We start from the raw sequence: 18689 nt of genomic DNA, 5'->3' as shown, positions 1-18689 counted from the left end.
CGAACGGCAGCAGCCACAGTAACGGCGCTATCGGCGACGTCGGCAGCGACGACGTCCATCGGCTGATTTGTAGTACACAACAACTTCGTCGATACAGCGGCGAAATGTCATTTGTTAATCAGTCTGCGAGTACCGGCCACAGTTGAAGTTAATAGCACAATTGCGAAGGTTTGTTAGTCGCAATCGTGCACACGGTCCATGCGAAAGTGTAAAAGTCACAAATTGCAGCTAATTAGTGGCCAAAATAAATAAACGTGCATGCGTACAAGACGGCCAACAGTTTGCTTATAAAAAAACGTGCCAAGTCCATTGCTAATTTAAACGCGAGATGAGAGAAAAAGTGCCGAATTTTGCACATTAAAAAAAATAATAATAATAAAATAATTCAAACTGAAATTGTTTTACAAAATTTTTGAAAATTGTTTCTTTTTTTATTGCGAACAAAATTGTGACAATTTATGCGCATGCGAATATACTGTGTGAAAATGCATTTGTTTTAGTGTTATGAAAGAATATGTTAAATCTCAATAAATATTTTTGCAAAAAACAAAATTTGTAATTTTGAAAAAAAAAATTAAATTAAACGAAGTTGAAAGAAAACGCAACATAATAAAACAATAATAACAATATTTCATAAAATAAAAATGTTCGAACCCGCTCTCATGCCATATTCCGTTTATAATATTGAGCAACGCCTGCAACTGCCCAACACTAACGAAAAGTGTTGTAAAATTTGCAAAAAACTACCGGAACGCAAGAAGCGCAGTCGCGCGGCTAAGCAGATCATGTCCAACAACAATAGCAACACCGTGCAACAACCGCAGGTCGCACCGCCCGCAGCCAGTGCGCTTCATATAAGGCTGTCAATTACCGCAACTGAGCTGCCAGTTTCCGCCGGTACTCGGGTCAACAGCGCCCACAAAGCAGATCACAACACACCAATTATTAATGTAGCCGACATTGCGCAAAGCCGCCGCCTAACACTGCGTCGCCTATGCGCTGTGCTGCTAATCTGCACGCTCTTCACCGCTGCGGAGGGCTGTGGTCCGGGTCGGGGTATTGGTGGGCCGCGTAAATATCGCAAATTGACGCCGCTGGTTTTCAAACAGCACGTACCGAATATGTCCGAGCGCACGTTGGGCGCTTCCGGTCTCAACGAGGGCCCCATTAAGAAAAATTCACCGAAATTTAAGGACTTGGTGCCGAACTACAATAGCGATATTATATTTAAGGATGATGAAGGCACCGGCGCTGATCGCCTGATGTCAAGGGTAAGTTGGTTGTTGTTATTTTAATAGAGTATTTGTTACGTTTTTTAATTGTGTTGATTGTCGGTGATTTAATAAGAAAATCTTGGAAAAAAAATAAAAGCGCAATTTAATGTGTCATAAACGGTTTGAGAATTACAAGCTAAACACAAACGAAAACAATTAATTACTGCTGTTTTCATAACTGTTACTTTGCTAATTTCTGAGACTTTCAGCAATAACCTTAGACAACGTTATTAGGCTAATAGCTAATATTTGATTTTTTGATTGGTACATACTTATGTATATGAGCGCTAAAGCAGCTGCAAAAACAAACATATGTTTACATACATACATATGTCTATATGAATTGATCACATAATGCGTTAGCTGGGCGTGGAAGTGTTTTCGCCAACGCGCACTCGGGGATTTACTGAAAATATTAAATAGCCTGAGCTGCAATAAATCTAAAAATACAGTAATGTTAAAAAAATTGTAATCATAATTAGTGTATGTGTGTTTGTGTGTAAAAACATTCAACTGTAATTTACAACAAATTGAAAATGAGAAGTGCACTAAACACTAACTTTAGTGCTTTTCAAATAACTCCAGTCATTCACTTTACTACTGTTAAATATTTATGGATAATTTTCTTATGCGTTTTTTTTTATTATTGTCATCCCATGGCATGTCATTTATACCCATAAATATGTGCACACACACACACACGTTGCAATTTTTCTAACGAGTAAAGCTAACTGCACTTCACAGTGTCATAAATTTTGTTGGCAGAATGCTAAACGTTACGTACATAATTCAAAAATTTCCTTGAAATATTCAAATCAATTACAAATAAACAAAACGAAAGATTATAAAACAATTGACGTGCACTTAAATGTCAAAGATAGCGAAATGAGCTTCTTTCAAGTCCATTTTCATTGGGGAAAGCAAATGACGTTAACTGATCGTTAATCAAATGATTAATGCTTTTCATTTAATTATTTCTGAGTACATGCAAACATATTTCACAAAGTACGCGAAATATCATAAAATTTGCGAGAAAATCTCCAAAAAAATATTATGAATATTTTTGAAGAAAGCATCATATAAATATATACCGTTATGTGTATGTAGCGCATACGGAATTATCAATTCGTTTTTATACAAATTAACCGTAATTCGGTTGAGTTTTTTTAGGCTGTTTAAGTAGGTGAGAAAATATTTGATTATTTTTGGAAATTTCAGTTTATGAAAAATATTTATAGTGGACTCATAACTTGTCGTAAAGTTTCGTAAAATTATAAAATCGTAAATGTTTACACTTTTGTAGAAAAATTGTTGTTCGATTACATACAAAAATGAGTTTGCGCATTTACAATTCTCAACGCTTAGGGGGTCTCATATAATCCAATAATAATTTTTTTTAATGAAGTGTCAAAGTTTATGATTTTATGTTTTTACGATGCGTTATGACAAATTGTGAATTCTCTAGCTATGTTTTAGGTTCGTTATAACTTATAACTCTATGAGAATATATGAAACCTCCGTTAATTGGCTTTATATTTTCAGAACAATTTTATTGTAAATTTTTTTATTTTAAAATGAAATTTTATTTTTTAAATCTTTTTTAATGTTGGAAATTTGAGAACAACATGTTTTATTCATTATTTTTATTAAAATGCAAATTTTAGGTTATGAAAGTTATTTAATCGATATTTTTTCATAAATAGATTTAAGTTCATACCATTTTTAATGTCGAAAATTTAAGAAAATTTTTTTTTCAATATTATTTTTATAATGAAAGTTTTAGGTTATGAACGATCATTAATCGTATTTAAACTTTCGAAAAACTTATATGATAAATACAGTTACACTACTTTTTCTTAAAAAAAATGTTCACAATAGTTTTAATGTTAAAAAATTTAAGAAAATAAAGTTTATTTCCTTTTTCTTCATATTAAATTTTTAATTAACAAAATATATTTTTGTTGTTTATTTTTAATAAAAATTCTAATTTTAAAATTTTAGACATTTAATAATTTTTTATTAATTATAAATTAATTTAATTTAAATTGAAAACGATTTTCAGCTTATAAAAAATAATTACTTTTTTAAACTAATCACTATTCCAAGATTTTATTATTAAAAAAATGTTAATCATAGATGATGAATTTAAATTAAGCTTAAAAATAGTATAAATTAATATAAGTTTATGAAAAATATTTAATTTCTTGTCCTAAATAATATTTTATTAACAAAAATATTTTGTGTTATTTTTTAATAAAAATTTAGTTTCAAAATTTTAGACATGTTACAGGTTTTTGTTAATTATAAATTAGTGTAATTTAAATTGAAAATGAATTTCAGGTTATAAAAAATATTTAATTATAATTTTCATAAAAAAATTTTAATTTATTTGCTAAAACTTTTTCAAGATTTTATTAAAAAAAAGTTTTCAATCATAAATGATTAATTTGAATTGAGCTTAACATTAGTTTAAAGTTAGGAAAAAACTTAATGAAATTTGGAAAAAATATCCTTAACATTTTTTTTTATTTTATTTTAGTAAAAAATTTTATTTAGAAATTTTTTCGCTTAAATAAATTTAAACTTAAAATACAAGCATTTAAATTGAAATAGTGATATAAAATATTAATTTAGTAAATAAATGCGGAAAATTAAACAAATAGTAATTATTTTAATTAATTTAAAATTTTTTTATTTAATTTTTTTTTAATTTTTTAATAATAAGAGAGTCTCACCTTCAAAATAAACATCACCTTATTACTATATACACATACATATGTACCAAAAGTATGTTTAAATCTATATATATGTATGTACATATATTTAGTATAATTCTATTTGCTAGCATGTTATCGTTCACAGAACGGTGTTTACGATCATTAAGAGCAATAACCAACCAATTTATGAATGTTTACCTGCTAATTGCCTCTACGCCTTTATATTTAGTGCTTATTTAATAAAATAAAATCGTAAATAAATAAAAATATCCACTAAATAAATAAGCAAATGCACTTGTTTAGCAATAAATATTTCTGTTATCGAGCAACAGCCACTAAAAATAGAGTGTAGAGCGAATATTATGAAAGAGGGTTAAAACTGTGCTTACTTCAAGTGCAGATATGGTTTTTTGGAGTGTTCGCTATTTCTAGCAATTTGAAAAAAATTCCTCAACTTGAAAGTAAAAGTAAAAGGCATCGCTATTTTAACACACTGACACATTTTATCAGCTCGGCTAGTTTGAAGTGCGGTTCGGTGACGTTATGCCCGACACACCACCCCCTAAAGTGGACGCGGGCGATTTTTGCGCACGCCCTTGATTAGGCGTATCGAATTCAGTATTCAGTGCAATAAACTCTCGAGTATACAAATATATACCATTTGCAGTGTTTATGTAGGCCAAAAGCGTTTTAGCTTGATATTTAGTCATACAAAGCGGCAATAAACGTAATGTAACTAGGTATATTTGTACTATAAATAATAGCAGTATAGACGGTAAGCGCATTGCTCTTGTTGTAGTAGTCAGAAGCTCACGTATATGATTCATTAGGGCAACGTGCGATGTGCCGATAATGATATATTATATATAATCAAAAAACTTAATTAAACATTGATAACTGCTAGCATTTTGATTTATTAGCTTGTTGCGATTTTATTAAGCTTGTTAGGTATTTGTATGTGTGTGCGTGTGTGTGTAAGTTGATAAAACACGCGGCATATTTGTAATAGCTTATTGTTTCAATATATACTTCACACATCCGTTATTTATTGCCAGCACATACCTAACTTAATTCTGGTTAACACGCTTTGCTGGTTTGTGGGTATGTCCACCCGCTTAACTGCATTTACTTAATGAATACGACCAACAATGCGCACGAGCTGATAAGGAAGCGTGAAAAGCTAATAGCTGATTAAAGTGTTAAAAATAATAAAAATAGTAATAAAAAAAAACGGCAAATGTTCCCATTACAAAGCATTTGAAATGGTAATAAAATAGTTTCAATAAATTATTGCCAACATGGCTCATAGCTTTTACACCTGTATATAGTATGTCATATACTCACAAGCATTGACAGCTGTATGCGATTATCTTATCTGGTCAATGCGTTCAGAAAGTGTGCCGTACGTACGCGACTGATAACGGTTACGTGCATTGTGCTGGACATGGGTACTTAAGCGCATCGCGCCCTTTTTGCCACCTGTGTCGGGCAAAATCCACAAAAATGCTGCGGTGCGCGGTGAGCGGCGCTCAAGTGTTAGCTAGCAATTGAATAATCATACACACATATATATTTGTATATACATACATATGTATATATTTATATAAACATATGTATATATGAGTATATTAAGTACACGCGCTAAGCTGTTTTTTAAACGTTATTCTTTATCAACATAACGGTTAATGTAAGCGTTCTATTTTTGCTTGAAATCCCCGTCTTTTTTTTTCAATTTGCCGAAAAATTTTAATCGCCAGCGGTAGTTGGTAATAACCATTAATAAAAAATTTAATTTTTATTAACTGTTTGTTTTTACGAAAAACTTAATGCCGATTACGCTAGCCTAATTTCTAGCTTTGTCTAATGCACGTGATTAATTTTTCCTGTTTTCAATGCCATGGAAAGAATTGTCGTTGAAGAACTTTACATACACATACCTACATACATACATATGTATATCTACAAATATGCAAAGCTTATCGGCCATATTAGTCTGTTTCCGCAAGTCGCGCATTTCATGCGCAAAAACATATGGTCGTTAAAATATTCTAATCAGTTAATAAGCGCTTAGTTATTTAAATTGCAAAATAATTTGTTTTTTAATTATAAGAAATCGCTGAATAGTTAGGTTAGGGTTAGGCTAGGTTAGATGGCTGATCAAAAATCGCATATGGGCTGCTTTATGTAGTCTTTTGAGAAGCTATAGAGAAGAAGAACTCCTGTGTTCGAACTTATTAATCACTGAACAGTGAAATTTTTAATATTTTTGCGCACTCTAGCTGGTAATTTTGGCTCACATACCCCGCACTAAATCCTTATAAACATTTTTTTTTTATTCAAAAATATTTTAAGTCAACTTCAATTGAGCATTTCAAACGCATTCATCATTTCTGATTGAATCAAACATGCCTAAAACATTTGTAAGTTTTTTATGCAAAATGCAACTCTGCTTATTTAGTTTTATTCATATTTATTTTCTTTTATTTTTCATTTTTATTTTACCACATATAACGTTTCATATTTCAAATCCGCTTTCCTAAATGTTTATCTCGCTTTTAATACAAAACACTTGAGTTAATAGCCGCCCATAATTCAACCCACTCGAAATACCTCTATTGTTCAGAAAATTTTTATTAATTAATTGCTGGCAATTTCCGGCAAAATATTATTACTACGCAGTTTTACAATTGCTTCTTATCGAAATATGCATTTCCGATTGAAAAGTGCTGACCAAAGAGCTTTTTATTACAACTATTTTTCAAAGCTATAAACTACCTATAATCTTGCCTTGATTGTTGGGCTTAGATTAGTTGTCAATTTCTAACAGGTGAACAACAGTCAACTTTCCGAGAAAGGTGGCTTTTCCCAGTTTATCTTTACAGGTGTATTTGCTTTTAGTCTAGGTCAAGAGTTATTCACGTTCTTGGAAACGACAACCATAAAAATGTGCGATGAAACACACAGAAACCCCTGCGCGTGCTAAAATGTAGCTTATTAACGCTTGGCGTTTTCTTTTCTTGATGAAAATGTTGCCTCAATATGATATAATGTTGCAAATGTAAAAATATTATATCTTCAACTTAACAAAATTTACCGATTCATTATAAGTAATTAATAGAAAAACTTGATATAAAAATAATTAACAAAAACCATAAATAAAAAGTCGCTCAACAAAAAGTCGCTCAGGGCCCTGACGGAAAGTAGTCTTCCATGTTGAAATCCGGATGTCTGTCTGTCCGTCCCGTCCGTCTGTCCGTCCGTTCTCCGAAGTTTTCCTCATGGGCTTTGTCTGTGTGGCGTCCGTGAAACCGTGCAAGCCTCTCTCTCTCTTAGGTTTTGAGAGGGATAGAAAATGTTGCATTTTTTTCTGGTTAGAATACCACATACAGAAAAAATAATAAACAAATGTGAAACATGAAATGTTGAGAAAAAGTTAGCAAATTTGACAACACAAATATAAAGCAGAATAAGCTAATGTGACGTCAGCTAAACAGCTGATGCCGTCAAATTCTTTGAAAGCCGACAAACGGTGACTAAAACTGTAAATTTTCAAATGTCCATTCTTTGAATCCGACAAACGGTAGCCAAAACTGTAGATTTTCAAATGTCAATGAGTTAATGAATAAAATTTCAACTTTCTAACAGGAAATTCTATTGAATCACCACTTTTTCGCACACAATTCTAAGAATTCCAATAACTTTTCGAATTTGCGCTGCTGATTGGGAATCTCACTCAACAATAACGGACTTTTGTTGATATTTATTTAGCATTAGTCGTTAAGACGACGGGTGTGCCAATTTCGGGAGAGATTTCGCTAGAAAGCAGCAAATACACAAGTCAAGCATATTTACATCAACAATCGTTGACAAATGCTACCGATTTGACGGCAACAATAAAGCACAACTAAAGCGTGGAATCATAATAAATGCAAGCGATAAATAAATAATAAAACTGTGTTAATTGTTTAGCAACTGACAGTCAAAAGGTTAATGGTAGTAGCGATCAGTGGCAAGTGGCAAGTGGCAATTGGCAAAATAGCAAACGGCAAGGAGCTACGACTGCTGTGTGTTTGTCCAAACGACTTTTCATTGCCATCAGATGATCGCAGTCAAGGCCGCTATCAATGTTAAGACGCTGAGCATCCCCATAATGGATGGGCCAAGGAACTCAGCGCACAAATTCGACGCCATACTAGGTTTTCGAAGGATACTAACGTATTATGGTGCATTAATCTGCGTTGTTTGCGTGTGCATGTGTGTGTGTGGGAGAGAAATTATTACAAGGTCAACAATATATAATGTGCGCGTGTGCACGCGTATGTGTGCGTAAACATTCAGCAGCACAGCGATATGTTAGGTGTCGCATCGTAAAAACAGCAGCAGGAGCTTCAAAAACATAACGGAGAGTGTAGTCAAGGACGAGGATAGAGAGTTGAAGTAGAAAATCGAAAATGACTTAAATATTTATAGCAAACAAACTACTGCACACCTACCAATTGTCAGTTGTTAAGCATTGCGCGCATATATTTTTGCGTGTGAGTGTGGTTGTGTGTATTGGTGCTGCCGCAGCGCAACTAAGCTGCATTAGCTACGATTTATAGCATTTAAAATTGTGTGTAGCCGTAACGGTAGCGCAGAAGCTTTCCTACTAAATGTAGATAAGGAATTTGTTAAACGTGCATAATATTCAAATTTTGGATAACTATTTATTGATGCAATAAACACGCACATTGGTTTGGAAATATTATATATGTGTGTGTATATATATATATTTTTTTTTGATATCTTATAGTCGAACTTTTTTAAATACAACTACTAATTCATTTATTGTAACAAAAATTCAGTTATACACTAAAAAAATTAAAACAAATTAAATTTTATTTTATTTTTATTATTATTCTGAACTTCTTGAATAAATTTTGAATTTTAGAGCAAAAAGCGATCATTCTAATTAAAAAACAAAATATAAAACATAGATATATAGTAATACAACATAGTATTTTCTTACAAATTTAAACACTATTTCTTATAAGAAATTAAAAAAAATTTAAATTTCAATTTAATTTAAAAATATTTATACAAGTATATTTTTCATTTTGAATCATTCAAAAAAATATTTAAATATTACTTAAAAAATTAATAATATCATATATATTAAAATTCCAAATAAAAATATTTTTTTAATAATAATAAAAGCTAAAATTTTAAAATATAAAAAATAAAAAAAAATCAAAACACAAATATATTTTTTAAAACTTCACACATTTTTTTAATCAATAATAAAATGTAAAATTATATGCAATAATTACAAATAATTGTATTGTTTTAATCAATAATAAAAGTAAATATAGGAAAATAATTATAATAATAAAATTTTAATTATAAATATTTCATTTTCTTATTTTTTATTTTAATTGATGTAAACCATTTTATGAGAATTGCCGTTCAAAAATATTGTAAAAATATTTATATTTAAAATTTCAAGATTAATATGAAAAATTAACCTTTTATTAAAGTAAAATAAATTTTAAATTTAAAAATATAACATAAACCAGATTTTTTCGAAATATGGCCAGCTAAATTTTTTTATTTTTAATTTAAAAAACAGATATCTCATTTTCTCAAAGCAAATAATAAAACTTTTAACCTGCTCATTTTTAAATGTTTTAAATAATTTTCCCTAAAATCAAATAATCTTTTTTCTTATTTTTATTTTTTCAATTTTAGCCATCAATTTTTGTTAATAACCATAATAAGTACAAACAATTTATCTCCTACGAAAATCTCACCCGAAAATGCCGGTTAAATAATTAAATTCTAATCATAATCCATATGATTTGTTAACTGTCAGTTTAAATCAATAAGAAATTCAATTCATTGCGCTCACTTCAGTAAACTCGAAAGCATTCTTTCCACAAGAAAAAAGTATGTTCGAGAAAGTTAACGAAAAAACGCACCGAAAACAAACAAAACCAATGAAAAAAGGCACAAAGCCACATAAACGTCTAAAATTACACGATTTGTATGCTTAGTCTGACTTGAATGAGGGGAAGTAATATGATCTGATTATTGACATGCTTCATAAGCACATCAAATTTATATGAATAATCCTAGCGAGAAAATGTGTTGATGTTCAAGCATATTTTGTTATAGTTTTGGAATGTCAGACATGTATTTGTTGTTATTAAAAATGCTAAAGAAATTAGTACATAAATGTTTTTGTGTTTTTTTTAAATTTTTACTTATTTATGTGTTTTTTTTTTGACATTACATTACAGTAACATTAATGATATAGATAATGAATGAATAATGTGCAATATTGTGAGTGCAGGTGCAGTTTTTTTTTTGCACGGTGCATGCATTTAGGTGTGTGTATTTACCGTAAAGTACTTGGGGATACATGAAATGTACGTATTTATATATGAGAGCGCGAACTGCAATGATAGTAATCGTTAAAACGTTATGTAATTACTTCAAATAACATTTTGCAGCGATGGTCAAAATGTATTGTAATTACTTATAATTACTCTTTATCCAGATATTCAAATTAAGTAAATTCGATTTGTAATGCTGGTAATGGTTAAAATGTAATGCAATTACTTGTAATTACATTTTCAAGTATTGGTTAAACTTAATGTAATTACTAATAATTACATTTTCGACAAAAATAAAATCCAATCTGTAATGCTACTAATGATTGAAATGTAATGTAATTACTTATAATTACTTTTTCTTCAGATATGCAAAATAAGTCATATCTTCTTATTTAATCGTAAAAATATTTTAAATTTTATATTTTGCTTTTTATATACATAAATGTATACGTACGTATGTATTTGCATACACTGCACATATCAAGCCGCTGTATCACCTATGACATAAATCACTCTGACGGCATTTGCAATTTATGGTGGACTGATACCGGCTGAAAGCCAAAAATATCAAAAATATACAGCATCTGATTAGGACCAAAAATACAAAGCGGCATATTGGCGTGGGAACAGCAACATGTTTCCATTTTTCATATAAATACTTAACACATCTTCGAGAAGCCAAATGCGCCGTCGACGTCGTTACGCCGCAAACAAAAATCGGAAAAAACCAAAATTCGAGTTTTTGCAGTTAATAAAAAGTCAAACAATTCATCAGCGCTAGCTAATCCAAGCTTGAAGCTGGTATATGCAAAGCGATTTACATATGTGTGTACATAAAAATTGGCCAAACCTCACTTTTGTAGGCACATATGTATAAGTATGGCACATATTGATATACATATACATACTATGTGTATATACATACATACATATATAAAACTTACTCGCATGAAACATTTGGATCTCCGTGCATATGTATAGGTACATATGTATGTGTATGTTTTGCATGGATGCGCGTATATGTATGTATATCGATTTGTGCTCGACCAGCTAGCCAGCCAGTCTTTATGCCAAAAAATATCAACAAAAACGCGAGCGCTTTGGCCGTCCGCTTGATGGTTATTGATACTTTATGCTGAGATACTTTAGTATTTATTGTTTTATTGCTTTACCATGGGCTTTTAAGACTTTTATTAATCAATTTGATACTTCGCTTTATGATATTTCGCATACAAATTTGCCTACAACCGAAGACGTCTTGGCGCATCATTTGTCAAACTGTTTTTGTTTGCCAACAACAACAGCCCGTTTTTTTTTTTTGGTTTTGGCTTTTATTGTGAGCCGTCATTCGTGCGGCGCCTATCACATTACACATGCGAGTAGGTTAAGTATCATCACACACATACATATGTCCATACATACATATGTATGTGTGTGTATATAAATATGTGCGCAGGTTAAGCGTTCGCGCCGCGGCATTCCTGCAAATCATTCCCGTGAGTTTGTCGGCGTTAAACGCCAACACAGCGACGAGCAAATAAGCGACCAATAACTCAACGTGGTGAATCGTAATCACACCTCATAAAGTTGAGAAATTTTGACGACCGCTGACAAGGTTGGACGCTGACCACAGTTGCCTCCAGTTGGTAGGTGGTTTATGATGTTCAACGTTTAACGCCTGAGCAGCGAATTGATGCGGGTTTCTTTCTGGCAATGTAAATTTGAAATTTCCTTTTCACATTCTATTTGTTTTCCCTTTATTCTCTTTCGTTTAATGACTTGGCATTCAATTAATGACGTTTAAGCGTGTTATCTGTGGCAACATTGCCACCACCCGGCACAGCAAGCTCACATTAAAGCTACATAAAAATTTCGTATGAATTCACTTTTGAGCCACGGTATTATCTGATAATTCGATTAGTGATTATCAGCTGTTTTTATGCACCTAAACTCACATATTTCCCAGTAAGCCCCCAAAGTTACTGTGTTACCTGTTTAAGCTTCTCTTTCCTACCGCATAGCCGGGCATTTCATTTATAATCTCTTCTTATTACAATCAATTTACATATCTACACATGTACACATGTGCTATATGTGTGTGTGTGTGTGTTGTATGCGTTAAAATTTATGCCCGTCTGAGTCAATCGAAAGGGTATAAGTACAAATTTTTGTCCACACATACTTAAGATAAGCTAATCCTTCCATTAGTCTTTGTCACATTAAATACAACAACAAGCAAAACCCGACCAAAAACACACGCTACCAGTCAGCTACAACAACAACGAACCCAACAACAGCAACAGCGGCAGAAGTCATAAAACGCATAGTATATTTCAAAATAAGAGAGCTCGCTCCACAGTGCCCAGACGGTTTCAGGGACATGCTTTTCTTGTTTTTTTGGGGGTAACATAAACTCGCGCATTCAGCTCGCGCAGATCTAGAAAATCTTCATACAATTAATAATCGTAATAAACTTTAAAAGCCATCTTCAACCGCAATCAAAATATTTGTATATGTTAGCACAAACAAAGCGGGTCCCACGGAAAAAACAACAACAGCAACAGCAACAAATAATAAAACAGGATCGAACTCAATGAGCGAACAAGGCGCATAACCAAAACACAACAACAAACAATGTGTAATAACGAAACCAAAAAAAAGAATAAAAAGACGGACAGAGCGACCTGACAGCCGGACAAATAGACATTTATTTGTAACAAGATGACACACAGTAGACCACTTTCAGCGTTATTATCCCCATTTATAAGCGCGCGTATATGTATGTATGTATGTGTGCATTGCAGGAAGGTTTACACGCGGCGCTCAATGAAACATTCCTTTACACAAAAGGTGTGTTTGTATGCACTTGTATGTGTGTGTGTGTGTGTGTGTTCGGGCTGGCAAATGGTCAGTGGCAGTCGAAATCGTGTCACTTTGACTTACAATTGGAGCGGGTAATACGTCAACGCGTGACATTTCGGCTTGGTCAATACCTACATACATACATATATACATATTTATGTGTGCATTTGCTTTATAAGAAAGAAAAAAAGTATAACTCTTTGAGACACTCAATGAACAACTAAGCATTTACGTATAATACAATTTTGAATAGTTTTTAATACCTTTCAAAGCGACAGCTAATTAATCAACAAGCAAAAAGCCGACCATAAAGCTTAAAAAATAATGCGAAAGCCCTAGTAATGAGATTGTAGGCATGCTATAGGTGAATTTGTTAGTGTGAAACAATTTATTACAAAGTTTTGTGTTTTCTCGTTGCAAGCGACTAAAAATGAGTAGTTTGCGCAAAATGTTAAAATTTCAAATAAAAATGTATTCGTAAGACAGTGTAAATCTCAAAATTAAAAAAAAAAATTCTAGAAAAAACGTTAATTTCGACAATCGAAGCTAATATATCCTTCACAAATGAATTTTTTATAGCATAAAAGGCAATAAAAGGTCTTTGTCTTTGTCTTGACTTTGAAAAATGAGTTTATATGCCAGCTACCTCTATAGCAGGATGTGGTCTCAATAATATGTTCCAAGATTGTAGTATTCTATTCGACAATAATTTATAAAATATTTCTCTAAAAGATTTTTCAAATAAAGAAGTAGTCCATACACGGACTTGATTTTGATCGATCTACTTGTATGCAGCTGGGCCCTATAGTGGGCCGATTTCAGCGGTTCCAACAAATGGACAGTTTTAAGGAGAGAAAAGGCGTATGCAAAATTTCATAACGATATCTCAAAAACTAAGGAACTAATTTGTTAGGTTAAACTCGCCTTTAAACGAGTATGCGAAGCCTATGCCTATAGAGAAGAAGCTGAGATTTCACTTATCATTAGAATGTTTACATAACTTATAAGTATATATGATTTATAGGGTCTCCGACTTTTCATTCTATGTTCTATAAACATAGTGACAAACTATAGGATATATTGTTTAGGGTAGAGAAATATACATAGATCATAACCTCAAAAATCAATTTTAACAAAAATTTACATTAAAGTATATTTACATTCATACGAGTATATACATACATACATATATTTCTTTCGAACCCGCCCACACAATCCTCATGAATCGCTTTCCTTTATTAAGAACTTTGCAAGAATTACTCACAAAATAATAAACTCAGCTTCGCCGCTTTCTTCTCACAATAATTTTTTTGCCAACTTTATTGAAAACGTTATGAAAATAAATAAATTTCAGGGGCAAAATCAATCCAATAAAATTTCAATATCAATGTCATTCAACAGCTTGCTGTTGAGCTAATTTGCCGCCAGGCATGCAAATTCAATTAATTATTTCGCGAGAAGAGGAAAAACTGTCAAAACAATAAACATTCAATTCTCATGCGGCGAATACTCTATCTAACTGTCCATCAAAGGAGGTTATTAGGCACACACACACACACACAAAACTGTGGCGAAGTAAACATTGGGTTTATGATCGACAGTAATGCTGCTGCCGACTGCCGGACTGGCTGCTGCAGAACACAAGTGATGGGGCCACATTATGTGGCATAATTGACAAGCGTAGATAAACGATCAAACGCGGTTGGTAAAAGAATGATCCACAAAGCTTTTGATGGACGATCGCTGGCGATTTAATTGCATACCTCTAACCCAATACATACTCACATACAAACATACATAAATACGAGTATGTGTGCAGTTTGCTTCATCTTCCCTGTGAGTCATGCAAATTAAACCCTATCTGCGACTGCGTCATGCCCTCAAATATACAGTTTGTATATGTATATTTATAGGTATGTGTATGTAGCGGTTAAAAGCAGTTAAATAAATAAACTTTAGCGCAATAAAGGCAAAGTTGATTTTCACTATGAAGAGTAAATAAATAAAATCACGTTCATTTAAGTGAAAAATTGTCAGCGAAAATTTGGTTTGGAAGCGTGCAAGGGGTTTTGCGGCGTTTTAACAGTATTAAGCTATTATAAAATATCCATTTTAAAGGTGATCTCATTGTGCTAATTTCGTAAAATCATCTCTGCTGTGTCTATAAGTTAAGTACAGTGTGCGATCATCCATCTAAATATTAAAATGCAAATTAGCTGACTGCAGCGAAATATTTATTAGGTGAATATTAAAGAATAAACAAATTATATTATTTAAATAAACTATGAATTTATAATTTCAATTAGCTGTTAATTAAAGATTTTAAAGGTAAAGTAGATTTCAGAAGAGTTTTCTTATTAAAAAATATATATGGATATATATGTATGTATTAGGGTGCTTCAAAAAAAATTTTTAATTTTTTTTTTTAACTTTTACCCCCTCAAATGCTAGTGATTGTCAAAAAAAAAATCCTCCCTCAAGCCAGGCGCTGTAGCTTAACTCACTTTGTTTTTTTTAGGTTCCCATTCATTTAACATAGGAATTTTCGTTTTTTCATACAAACTAAAATTACAGCAATTAATTTTCGTTTCTCAAAAATAACCATGATATATTCAGAAAGTTGACTTTTCAAGCTTTATTATTTTCGCATTGCTTTTCTGGAAATATCGATTACTAATAACGAAAAAATAGGTTTTTTATTTTATGAAATTTTTTTGGAAAAAATAATATTATACAAAAAGAAATACTTTTGATTTATATTTTTGCTTATGAAATCAGATTTTCGTTTAAAATCTTTGTATGTAACTTATAAAATATCAAAAATATTTTTTTTAAGAGAACTCGTATTAAATTTTTTCTTTCGCATTGCCTTTCTCTATTATTAATAAAAAAAGAAATATTAATATAAAATAAAAAAAATATTTTGCAAATTTAAAATTAAATTTTTTTATTATAAATTTTGAAATAAAAAAATTTAAATCACATTTTTAAAACTAAATTTTTAAATTCATTTTAAAAAATTACATTGCTTTCCTGAAAATATGGATTATTAATAAAAAATATTTTGCAATTTAAAATTATATTTGCTAATGAAATGAATAATCTGCATGAAATATTTGCAGTCTGAAATTTTTTTATATTTTTTATGTTTTATTATTCAAATATCAAATTGCCTTAGGTTTTGAAAAGAATTTTAAAATTAATTTAAATTTTTCTTAAATTTTTTTGAATAAATTTTTTTTTTAATTTTTAAATTAAAACTTTTCTAATATGTTCTAGCTTAATTACTAAGAAACCGTTATTAGCAAGAAGAAACAAAATTTGGATAATAAAAAACAATGGAATTGTATTTAAAAATAAATTTGCTTATGGAATCAGCTGCTCTGCTTGAAATTTTGGAATCTAGAATTACGTTTATTTAAATATCGAACAGGCTTAAGGTTTGAAAATTATATTTATTTAAAAAAAAAATTAAAAAAAATACTTTCAGTGCAATTTGCTAAGCGCAGTTTAAAAAAAAAACTAACTAAAAATGTGGGGAAATAAAAATTTTTTTTGGAATTTAAAATTACAAAGTAAAAAAAAATTATAATATTATTTAACAACAAACTATATAAATCAACTAATAATATGAGATTGCTAAATAAAATAAAACAAAAAATTTTAGAAATTATCATTAAAAATTTGGTAAAATAAAAAAAATTATTTTGGAAGTTAAAATTACAACCTTAAAAAAAATAGTAATATTTAACCACCACCACAAACTGAAAAATGATAATATGAGATTGCTTAAAAAAATAAAGAATAAAAAATATTTTAGAAATTGTCATGCATTCGATGCAAAAAGTGACGACCTTCACCAAGGTGGTTAAACTAAAAATCTTTAAAAACTTTACTTGCCGCCTTTCAAAACATTTAAAATTCCTCTTTAAAAATACTTATACATATATATTTTTATGCAAAAAATTGCTTCCGTATTTACCCAACAAATTAGCACACCTGTTCAATGACGCTTCGCATCCGCCCTGAATGCTTTGCTGACACAGGACATGAAACCTCGGTGGCATTACAGAAAAGCAGTAACAGCCAAGCATTAAGGCAAAATAACCAAAATTAATTTGCTCACCACCAAAGATAAAAAACAAAAACAAGCACAAAATAAAAACGAAAAAAAAAACAAAAAACAATTAATTCTTGAACACGAGCGGTTTACTTCCAAGTCAAGCAGGCACATCATTTATACCCTTTAAATTTGTCGCAGCGACAAAAGAAAATAAAATTAAAAAATATAAGGGCTAAAGCTATTAAATTACTTCAAGACAACTTAGCGCCCTGTGGTAATAATTTTTTCAACTACAAATCATGCCCGTCAAGAATTTCACTCGCCTTCATTTACATACATACCACAAGTGCCATACGTATAAACGTATATGTAAGTGTGTGTGAATGCGTGTGTGGAATGTTTACTATGCGCACGCGCAACGTTGGCTGTTATGCTTTTGTTTTTGTTGTTCTTTTGTTATCCCTCATTATGGTTCAACGGTAACTCATGTTAAGTATGTAAACGGATACGACACTATATTTGTCAAATGCAATAACACCAACAACGCAATATGCACCGCATACACCCATACATGTACATATGTATATAGGTGGATATTACTACATAATTCCGGTTGTTTCGTTGATCCCCAGCACAATTTAAAGTTTTAAAAGCACACACACGCAAACACATACGCACAAGTGTATATAAATACAATGCTCGTTTATACGTACTACCACTGATGCACTTGTCCCTCTCAACTTTTGGCAATAACTGCGCACTTTTCTGCACTCAAGTGTGGCAAGTTAGCCAGCTGAGGCAAGGGCGCTGCGTAATCAAATACCGCATATCCTATACAAGTATATACATATGTACATGTGTACATATATTATCGGCTTGCGGAGCTTGGCTGCAATCGCTCATAACGTGTGATTTTCGCAGTGATTTTTATCGAAAACGGATGCGAAATCTTACAACTGAGGAAGTAGATAATTTCAAGCTCAGCTAAACGGGCATAGGATATGACATTTTAGGGTTGAGGGTATTAGGTGATGAGTAATGGACACTACTGTAATATTTTTGTGTGTCATTTACACTCTGACACTTGTGTGTCAGACACTCCAGCAGTCTGATTTTTGTATGCATATGAATTTGTGAATGCTTTGTGTATGCTAAGGGGTAGCATATATGAAGGCGTTTGACGGAAAGGTTGGAAAAACAAATAGTTAATATATGTATGTACATACATATGTATATCTACCATAAAATATGTCGAAGCGCTATAAACACAAATATACTTACCCATGCGTACATTTATACATATATGTAAATATAGATATCTATATATTATATTAAAATTCAGTTTCTATCTTTCTCTTTCTCAAACAAGCGCTTTAAATCAAAATTTAACCACCTCAAC

At 31.2% G+C, this 18689-nt stretch overlaps 1 protein-coding gene across 1 annotated transcript in view; it reads left to right on the top strand.

Annotated features, from left to right (window-relative positions):
• The first annotated feature begins 625 nt into the window (after positions 1 to 625).
• LOC120782385 (protein hedgehog) overlaps positions 626 to 18689 on the top strand; it is a 39157-nt gene continuing 21093 nt past the window's right edge. Inside the window, exon 1 of the mRNA XM_040114628.1 lies at positions 626 to 1271. Within this exon, the coding sequence (XP_039970562.1) occupies positions 645 to 1271 (627 nt within the window). The 5' untranslated portion in view covers positions 626 to 644. The remainder of the gene's footprint in view (positions 1272 to 18689) is intronic.

This window comes from Bactrocera tryoni, chromosome 1 (genome assembly GCF_016617805.1).
Source record: "Bactrocera tryoni isolate S06 chromosome 1, CSIRO_BtryS06_freeze2, whole genome shotgun sequence".
NCBI lineage: Eukaryota > Metazoa > Arthropoda > Insecta > Diptera > Tephritidae > Bactrocera > Bactrocera tryoni.
The sequence above is the reverse complement of the archived record's forward strand: the minus strand, read 5'-3'. Positions and strand labels throughout refer to the sequence as shown.